Source organism: Arachis hypogaea, chromosome 6, assembly GCF_003086295.3.
Source record: "Arachis hypogaea cultivar Tifrunner chromosome 6, arahy.Tifrunner.gnm2.J5K5, whole genome shotgun sequence".
Classification (NCBI taxonomy): Eukaryota; Viridiplantae; Streptophyta; class Magnoliopsida; order Fabales; family Fabaceae; genus Arachis; species Arachis hypogaea.
The window spans coordinates 98,288,703-98,299,316 of record NC_092041.1 but is presented as its reverse complement, the minus strand read 5'-3'; the positions used below and the strand labels follow the sequence as shown (position 1 = coordinate 98,299,316).

At 29.7% G+C, this 10,614-nt stretch overlaps 2 protein-coding genes across 2 annotated transcripts; both read right to left on the bottom strand.

The window, feature by feature from the left end:
* Positions 1-1,598: 1,598 nt before the first annotated feature.
* On the bottom strand, positions 1,599-2,788 carry LOC140173724 (uncharacterized). The gene is made up of 2 exons (XM_072198269.1): positions 2,674-2,788; positions 1,599-2,077 (listed from the first exon to the last, which is right to left on the bottom strand). The coding sequence occupies exons 1-2, from the start codon at positions 2,786-2,788 to the stop codon at positions 1,599-1,601; spliced, it is 594 nt and encodes a 197-aa protein (XP_072054370.1).
* Positions 2,789-4,528: 1,740 nt separating this feature from the next.
* Positions 4,529-5,601, bottom strand: LOC140173723 (uncharacterized). The gene is made up of 2 exons (XM_072198268.1): positions 5,205-5,601; positions 4,529-4,740 (listed from the first exon to the last, which is right to left on the bottom strand). The coding sequence occupies exons 1-2, from the start codon at positions 5,599-5,601 to the stop codon at positions 4,529-4,531; spliced, it is 609 nt and encodes a 202-aa protein (XP_072054369.1).
* Between the last annotated feature and the right edge of the window lie 5,013 nt (positions 5,602-10,614).

The following is a 10,614-nucleotide window of genomic DNA, read 5'->3' as shown; positions in this document are numbered from 1 at the left end:
TAAAAATCGAACCGAACCGAACCGAACCGAAATATTAGTTAAGAAACCTTGTTTTTACACATTTACCCTTTAACCTTGTTGTTTTGCTAGACATTTTTAATTGTCTTTGTTTTATGTTTAATTAAGTTGAATTTGTATTGGATTTGGATGTGATAAATTCTTGTTTTTCTAGTTTATTGAAGGTTTTAAATTTTATTTTATGGCATTTTAAATTCAGATAAGTAGGTGTAAAAAAACCGAAAAAACCGACCGAACCAAACCGCTGTTGGTTCGGTTCGGTTGCTCAAACTGCAGCCAACCGAACGGTTGGTCTCTTTGAAGAACCGATCAGGTCGGTTCGGTTGGTTTTCGGTCCAAAACCGAACCGAACCGAGCCGATTACACCCCTAATTACTATATTATATTTATGATCACATTCAATATATATGTCTGATTTATTGAAAAAATTAGATTATTAAAACCGATTAATAACTATTTTAGAGTTAATCCAATTAACACTAGATTAAAAAAATCAAACAATGCATAACATATTTTTTTATTAATCAAATTATTGTAATTCAAATTAATTTAAAAAATTAAAATTATAATTTCAACTGTATCGCGTGCATGGCACGGGTAATTACCTTGTTATATCGTAATAATCCATACATAAAATTATAATTATAATTTTAAGTTATTCTTATTAAAATTAATTTAAATTATAATAATTTAATTAATAAAAAATTAATATATTATATATTATTTATTTATCTTTTTAATTTACTGTTAAATATATCAATTTTAAAATAGTTATTAATTAATTTTAAAAATATTTTTTTATTAAATTAGACACATATACTTAATATGACTATAAATAATTTAGTAATATTTAAACCTACTAACAAATTTTTATATGTTGTTTTATTGTCAAATAAGGACATATTAAAATTAATTCAAAATAAATAATAAATTATTAGAGAATTCTAATGCACAAAATTCTCCAATAAACAACAAATAATTTAAACTCATTAAAAAAATAATTCAACACTCTTTTTTTATGTTTGCTAAACATATACCTAAAACAATATTATATCAATATTAGTATACAAAATTATATGATTAACATAATTTTAAAATAGTTTGTCAAAAGAATAAAATAATATAGATTTTTATAATATATTCTCAAACTATAAATGTAGAATAAAAATGTATTACCTATTAGCACCTATAATTTGTCATTTTTTTTAATTGATAGTTATAAATTTAATAAATTTGATTAAGAGAATTAGAAATTACCTTTTTATTATAAGCACTCAAAAATTTCTCTATATACCACATTTATCATGCAGTTATTTTTCAAGTGTCTGTGATCTTGCAACATCACTCGTAAACCATCTTTACTCTTTATTCTTGATAATGCAACATGCAATTAACTATAGGTGAAAACTGGCCTTGGAAGGTATATTCTAACTTTTGATAAAGTTTGTCCCTGAGACTTATTTATTGTCATTGCAAATAACATTATAATTAAAAATTGTCTTCTTTAAAACCTGACCGGGTAATGTTTTGTTATTTGGAATTAGATTCCGTCTTGGATAAGAACAATAATTTCAACTTTGTTACCAGTTAAAAGTCTTGCATTTTATCACATGGTTTCCCATTCTTTTAACTTGCATTCTCGTTTCATTGCACAAACCATTAGTTTGGTCTATATTCCCCAACAACATAACAAGAGCGCCAACCTTCACGATCAACTTGTGTGGTGGTACACCTAAACAATTTATTCCATTTAGAATCTCTGGTGAAAAAGCATCTAAGTCAAATTCCATATTTTCCTCCTCAGCACACACAGAGTCAAAATTTAAGTAAACTCTTTCTTGTCCAAGTAACCTTGCAGTCATCTTGTTATTGACGTCAGTGACACAATCCAGAGTTGGTGCACGAATTGCTCTATCATTGAAATAATTTTCAACAGATAAATTGGATAACATATCTGGATATACAAAATCAATGAGGTCATCCAAAGCTGTCTCAGAGTTCTTAACCAAAATGTTATATGGTATATGAACGATCGATTCACCATCTGTTGTATCACCAGCTAAACTATCACCAATTTTGAGTAGTCATTCTGCAAAATTCTTGAGTTCTTATATGTTGCTATTTTCACCTAGTGACAATCTCATGTTTTTTGTAAGTTTTAGAACCTTACAGTTATGCCACAAATATGAAGAATTAATAGAAGACTGAATTATATCTTGCCTTGAGCCTTTGAAAATCACAGGTAAAATTTGTCTAAAATCTCCTCCGAAGACAACAACTTTACCTCCAAATGGCAAATGAGTATTATACTAATATGAGCATCTCAAAATGCCTCTGAGACATTTGTCTAAAGTTTCGTAACAATACCTACTTATCATTAGAGCTTCATCCCATATGATTAATTTGGCCTTAGTTATTAACTTTGCAAGAGGACTTCCCTGTTTAATGTTATACAAAGAATCTTTATTTATGGTCAAAAGAATTTTAAACCTTGAATGTTTCTTCCATTAGGCAACAGAAGTCCAGCAATTCCACTCGAAACAACATTTAAAACTATACATCCTTTAGACCTAATTGAGCATGATATAGTTGACCATAAGAATATTTTTCCACAACCACCTTGACTATATAAGAATAAAAGTCCACCCATATTACCGCTAACAGCACCCATTATTTGATCGTATGTAAATTTCTGCTCATCAGTTAATTTCTCTAAATACCCACTTAGTTCACTCGCAAGAGCATTAACATCAAAGTTCAATTCTTCCATTATAATTCTATCTTCTAAGTTGGACACCAAATTTTCTGGAGGATATGGCATTCTACAATATTCTTTCAATGACTTGCCATTTGACTAGAGCAACTCTTCAATTTTTGTAAGTGCAATATTTTTTATTTGGACTTCTCACATCATCAAATCTGTATTTTTTTAATTTAAAATAACATAATTAATTAAAAAATATTAAATAAGTCTCTAGTAAAAAAATTTGAAATACATTGTTGAATAATAAATAACACTCTTTATTTTTTGTTTAAAGAATACTTCATTAGTAACATACTCTTTTAAAAATTATTGTTGTGATTAACATGGATATCAAAATCACTATAATATTAAAAAAAAGCACACAGACAACCGATGCAAATGCAAGTATTCAAAATATGTGAATTTAGTTATGGTTTCTTAGATGTAGTAGATACATTTTATGGCAATAAATCAAAATAAGTATTACGAAAAGGAAGTAAAACAAGTATGAAACTAAGATATACTTATTTTTGTTATATTTCCAAAATATTATCAGAAAAAGAGAAAAAGTTAAAATGAACACCAATAAATAATTGAAACATATGTATGATAATTTTACTCCCAAAAAAGGCATTATTGTTTATATTTAATTACTCTGAACATCCCTTATCCAAGTTTTGTTATAATTATAGCCTAAGTTGAATTTTACAATGGCAAAAAATTTTCATAATAAACTATAGTTACCTTCTATTTGCAGTAATTTTCTTTGTTCGTATAGTACGTCATCAGAAAGAAAGTTCTAAGTCTTTTTCCAAACAAACTCTGGTCTACTCATGTTATTTGATGTTATTAGAACAATAAAAAGTCTCCTTAAAAAAGTTGCCAAGTGCCATGTTCCTGCTTTAGAGATTGCGTCAATGAATTTTCTATCATCCTGCAACAGTCCAAGTGCATAGCATGCATTTTTGAAGGAGTTATAAACCACACCATCAACTGTTCTTAAATCATTGAAACTCGTGCATCCCTTTTGAATGTTCACAAGTAGCCTTAGATAGTAATCTTCTTTATTCATTAGTGGTATTTGAGATATCCTTCCTATGGCATACCCTTGCTTTCTATGAGTCCACATATGACGTTTTCCATTCCAAACAAATTTTGTCAGAAACTCATAATAAGTCAGATTTCTTGCATTAATATGCTCTTCATTTTCTTTGAACCATCCAATCAACATAGATTTCTTGAAAAAAGAAATTCCAATCAACATAGTTTTCTTGAAAAAAGAAATTTCAACAACGACTGAATTGTATCAGTATCTTTGTAGACAATTGGCATATCATCAGGAAGATGGAATGGCAATTTATTACTACTGGTTCTTTCATTTGAATAGGATAACCAAATAATCTCCATGTAGCTTCACATGCTGATATATATCTACAATCATAATAATTATATTTTTTATCTACCTGAGATCCATTGTTTTGATAAAATGTAGTTGTCATCCTGTCATTAACCTTGTGAAAATACTTGAACATATATTTGATTGATGAAGTTTGGCAAGTATACTCAATATTGATGTGACATCTAAATTTTAGAAGAAGACCGACATTGTATGGAACTATGAAAGAGTTGTCAACCTCCACAATTTTCTTTGATACAGTTCATCCATTATCTCTTCTTTGATATCTTGGAAAGCCTGCTTCGTCAATAATTGTCCTATCTCTAAATGCTTTGGGAAAAAACTTTGAGCATTTTACCATTGATCATGCATTAGCTCTTACTATTTAAATGACCGCATGGACCATGAACCATATATTTCTCAACAGCAGCATACAATTTTGGATTTTCCCTCTTATCTGGAATCTCTTTCTTAATAACCTTATCTATGTCGTCAACAGTTTGTTGCTTTGATTCTGGATGCATGAATAAAAGAAGATGGATGTGAGGTAAACATCTCTTCTGAAACTCTATGGTTAGACAATCTGCAAATTTAAAAAGATATGATATTATTATTAATTTGGACAAAGTAAGTAAAGATTTATGCGAAAATCTAAAGCATATAAAACTAAGTATATTACAAATAAGTTAGATAATGTGATTTAAAAAATAGTTGATTCTATAAAAAAATAATTGTTACGTGTACAACTAAACTATACAAAACTAAGCGTGTAGTGCAAATAAGCATGATAAAGTAAATTGAAAAAATTATGCTAAAACAAAATCATATAAAACCATATAAGTGTACTATACAATGAGTTCGAGATAATAAAAACTATATAAATATACTGTAATACACTCAAGATAGTGTACTATCCAATAAGCATACTATATAAATGTTCTATTACATAATCATTTTTTAATACTGATAGTATACTATATAATGAGTGTATGATAGATAATTTAGATAAAATAAATAAAAACTCGTAAAAAGATTAGTTATACTTACATCCAATAATTTTTCCAAAGAATGTTCCTTTCTTCAATGCCCTAATTAATTTATCAACCTTCAACTTAAATATTCTACATAAGATGTCTGACCTATCTTCTGCATGGAGTCCTTGGGGTGTTACCTCTCTTTTTATTTCATTCCATTCTGGATCACATGTCATAGTGATAAAATAACTTGGATATCTAGCATATTTACATATTACAAAAGCATCTTTGCAATTATTGAACATGTACCTTGAACCACCGGTAAAGCTTTTTGGGAGAATAATTCTTTGACCGGTGTTAATGGCATTAGTTTCACCACGAACCATACACTCATGCAATTGCTTGAACTTGCCTAGCCACAAGTTTGGTTGTTTCAATCGCAAGTATAAAAGCCGTTCTGACTCAACCATAGTGTAGGCATCTACTATGAATTGTTGTAGTAATCTTTTTTAAAGCAAAAGGATTTGAGACTCGTTAGTCCTTTTTTGAAGTCTATATGCAAAGAAGTCCCTTATGCTTATTGTTGGTCTTTTCTCAGTTTTTCTGACATTTGGTCGACAAGAAGTAGCTATATGTAATCTGTAACCATCCTCACCGTATGGAAACCACAAAGGATATTGAAGAGCAAGTTACATTGGATGTACTATTTCTATCATCTGCAACATTCTTGAATTTGTCTCAATTATTATATCTCTATTAACCCCGTTCTTATCAATATCTCCAACTATCAGTGCAGCAACCTCAGATGCTATTGGCAAATTATATGTCCTTGCATCAGTATTTCTGGTTATTAACCGCAACTTAACATCAATGGAGCCATCAACTTGGTGTTTATCCCAAGCTAAACGAAATGCCTTTGCTAGGACATTATTTTCATCCATCATGACTTTTAAGGATGAAATTATTTCAGTTTCCATCAAGTTTGAATCGATGTTTGACCTGTTAATAAATAAACAATATATAAGAACTTTCGATTCATTTGTTAAGCATCGAGAAGATCACATGAGAATTTAATTCCTAATAATATATTAATATAATTAGCGCTTTAGATAAAGTTAAGCAATAGATGAATTATACGCATGAGTCAAACAATTACCTAAATGATTCCATGCGGTTTGTAATCTCATTCTCAGTATCAGAAATGTATAGCCAGGAAAATTTTGGCTTCTCACTTTCTGGTGGTAGTAAACTGCCAATACGATGACAATTTTGACCTCCGATGCGAAAAATAGGAGGTGCACCACCTTTGTTAATGGAATGGTCAACTCTTCCTGCCATAGAAGGGAATGCAAACATTCCATTGAAAGCCCTTATGTTTTTAAAAAAGTATTTGCTTTTTTTCTCTGTTCCACTATGTAACTCTTGCAGTGTTTGAGGTGGATGCTTTAGAAAAGGCAATTCAACCTTTTCTTCTATACAACATAAAGAAATTACAGGATTGGAGCTACCTCTTGACTTTCCCAAGCATTCAACTAGCCACATCAAGGCTTGACAATATAGGCATTGGTATATGGGATCTCCAAGGTCTAATGTATCTAAATGAAAATTACAATAGTTAATTGTTGTCCAAAATTCTTGAGATTTAGCTTTGCATATACATATAGTGGTGAAGTTATATTTAAAAATAAAAAAGAAAAGAATACATCAATACCTTCTTCATCTATTGGGTTTAGATCATTATACTCATGTGGTATTTCAATATCTTCTGGTTCATAATTGATATCATCAACGACTTCGATCACTATATTGAGATAAACTATATCAATGAATTAACAAAAATTCAAATTCTCACATTTTTTGTAGAAAAAAATAGAATTAGAAATTAATTCCAACTTTATCAAGAATAAAACAAAAACATAGATGTGGACCTTCATAATCTCTAAGAGGATCAATGTTATAAATTCTGGTTGCTTGAATTGATGATTCACCAATGCAATGTCGAGAGTCTCTAAACAATTCATTTTCACTCTTCGTGACAGACTTTATAACTTGTGAATTTTTTATCACTGTCTTTCCAATGGCTATCCTAATGCCATTAGCATTTTTTCTAACAAGAAAACAGCAAACAAATGTTGAAATAGATAAGGTTATATGTGTGTGTGTATGTGTGTGTAAAGAGAGAGAGAATGTAATTTTCACATGTACCTGTTTGATAAATTTTCAAAAACTGGCACAGTAGTTAATTGAAGAATCGAAGAACATTGACAATCACCACACATCAGAATTTTTTATACTATCGGTGTTCTTTTCTGAATTAACTGTTACTGTAATTAGTGTTTGAATTATGTTTTTTCGTACACGTCTAGAGTTTCCAATTGAGAGCAAAGGAGTGGGAGGTTTTTCATTCACTAAATCTGAAAGTAAGTAGCAAAAAGGAAAAAGAATATTATAGTACCCTAGCACATCATCATCATCATCATCATAATAGTTGGTTGGAGGATTAAATGAGATTATAGAATTCCCACGGATAGTGGGTTCAAGGTAGAAATGAGATCATAAGGCTAGTTGAGTATCAATTTTCTAATGCATTCACAAAATCAAAATAAAAGGTACACGAGAAATGTATTCGGTATAATTTCTTTCTAAAAGGAAGAAGCTAAAGTCGCACGCAATCCTGCTACTTTTGGGAGGACGAAGGGAATGCCTGATGTCTCTTTGGGGTGAAAAAAGTAAAATACATGTAATAAGAGTTGTTCTAATTGTCTTGTTAATAAAATGATGTCTATAGTTCAAGGTTTCCTAGGTTTTTAATATTGATACATATTCATGCTTTCATCGTTTTATAGCAAAATATAAAAAAATAACAACAATAATTTTGTGATAATTTAGTTTTCCTCTATTATATTATGAGTAAAATAAATTAGGTAGAGAATTACTACTAAAGAATTAGGAACATAGAATACGTATTTTTTAATTTTATTATAATGAAACATGGTCAAAAATAATACAGATCGTAATACAAATCACATCTGAAAAATTTTCTAATATTATGATTGGTAGACACGTTAATAAAGAAACACATTCCAAATAACGAAAATTCAATTAACTTACTTGTAACATTTGTTAATGGAGTCCTTATGCTAACTGAATCTGGCCGCATTGCATGCAATAAATTTTTGTTTCTCTCATTTTGTGTTCATATTGAGTTGTTAATCAAGAGAGTTTGATTATATGAGTTGCTACTGGCCGCAAAACTCTCTTTGGCAATATTTTTTCTCTTTGCTCCATTGTAGGTGTCTTAAAATAATTAATGTTTGAAAAGAATGGAGTATTACAAAACAGAAAGAAAAATGTCATGAAAGAACTGGGATGAGATAATTATGAATGGTGATTACCTTGAGGTGCCGCTTGTAATAAACAAAGACTTGTTCTTTTTCTTCTTCTTTGGCTATCCAAAATTATTCTATGCCTAATTCTTGCAAGTCTTGATTTATCCTTGAATTTTCATTGTCCATTGATAAGAAGTTAAAATAACACACTAAACTTGAGGTACATGAAATTCAAAATTGTTATATATGCAGAGTACATTAGGAGTGTTTGAAAACTGAAGAAAAATAGGTTAGCGGAAATGTGAAAAGTATTTTATGATGTAAATAAGAAATTAATATTCTACAATTAATCATCTTTATTTAGAGTAGGATAATTATGTTTGGAACGTTCCCATACTTTTTTTTATTCTTTTTTGCTTGTAATACCTTTTACTGAAAAATTACATTTGCAATCTTAGATCAAGGAAACTTGTAGGAGAGCAAAGTTTGGAATATAATAATCAATACATCATGTGATAGGAAAACAATAATTTGTAATTCATTCATAATATGGGAATATATAATAGTGAACTATCAGGAAAGAGCTAAAAGAGGAGATATATAACTATATATAACATTATTGCTATATAGAAAACAGACACAAAAGATATATTACTGCAATAAAATATCACACCATGAGCAACTATATTTGTGAATTAAAATTATTGATACACCATATCTATTATATTATTATATATAAAATTAAAAAACCTTAGTAAGTGTCAGAATCCCAGTTTGTTATGTCAAAGCCTAAATCTTTTAAGTTGAAACATTTAAAAAGAGGAAAAAAGGAAGGGTATTTAAACCTCAAGCAAGGCTTATCATAAAAAAGCCAAAGGTACACCGATAACCAATGTAAATTGCAGAATCTATAGACCAAAGGTGACATATTCAAGTAACGTTTCGATAATGGCCTTTTTGGACTCACAGAATTGAAATATGATTAGTGGAGAAATTAAGATATTAAAGGAGGCTCCATCGAAAAAAGCAGAGTTCGTAACATTACCTTGAGACCTCCTCCGTATAGCTTGGTAAAGGTAAATGCTGATGCAGCTTTTTCTAAGAATCAAAGAAGCTAAGCGTCAGTGGCAATTGTCAGATACCATCATGTTTGGCAACGAAAGCTCTAGCAACAAGAAATGCAATGGTATTAATAAGTAATTTGCAATTAGAAAGGGTCCTCATTGAGTCAGACAGTTAATTAATTATCATAGCAATAAAGTCAAGAAACTCAAATTGAGGAAATTTTGTCAATACTTCAAGATATCTGGGAATTCAACAAAGGAATGCTAATTACGGATTTACCTGTGTACCAAGATAGGGCAATCAGTTGGCGCATGCGGTACGAATTTGGCTAGCTCGAGTAATTTTAATCCAAGGTGGTTTGTGTGTCCTCTAGATGCAGACAGAATAATTGTTACTAACGTTCATCTGCAAAAATACAATGAGCTGGGTTTGCAACTAAGTTATGTTTGTCACATGTAATCATAGCACTTCCATCACCAGCTTCATTAACGGTATGATTTTGACTAGTAGAACTCGTCTTCTTTCCAGACTTGATTGGTGTGATAGACTTGGAAGACTCAATGTCAAGTTGGTTGTCACCTACTTGTGAATCAACATCCTATAAAAAAATAAGTAAAAGTTATACAAATAGATAAGAATCTAATTAACAATCTCATCATTGAAGTTTAAATATTACAAAAATTACAATTTGAAAAAGTCGTAGCTCAACCTCAAAATTTACAGAACCTAGAGAAACAATTGCAATAACTTTAGAATTGTCCTAATACCATACATAAAACAATCATTGTTCCGTGGTTAATACTACACACTCTTAAACAAAATAACACCACTTAAACTTGCAGTCTATCAACTATTTTGGAATACTATATATCAACAATTACGAAGAACAGTGCACTAAGGAGGAATTTTTATAAAGAGAGAGTTTACTCAATTTGTTATAAGGAAAGGGCATTTGAAGTTGGGTAAAGTTGAAGATTTTTTATATCATTTAAATATAAGAGGTAAATATATCAATATTAATAAGATATATACATTATATCCCGTCAATTAATTCAATAGTTTGTCAATACCTGAATGGTTTAAGAATGC

What these genes read in the sequence shown, in the direction of transcription:
- LOC140173724 (XM_072198269.1), bottom strand. Translation starts at nt 2,788, where the DNA reads ATGGAAGAATTGAACTTTGATGTTAATGCTCTTGCGAGTGAACTAAGT. An exon ending in AATAATGGGTGCTGTTAGCG is followed by an intron (nt 2,078 to 2,673) that starts GTAATATGGGTG and finishes GTGATAGTTTAG; the next exon opens with CTGGTGATACAACAGATGGT.
- LOC140173723 (XM_072198268.1), bottom strand. Translation starts at nt 5,601, where the DNA reads ATGGTTGAGTCAGAACGGCTTTTATACTTGCGATTGAAACAACCAAAC. An exon ending in CTTTGGAAAAATTATTGGAT is followed by an intron (nt 4,741 to 5,204) that starts GTAAGTATAACT and finishes TTAAATTTGCAG; the next exon opens with ATTGTCTAACCATAGAGTTT.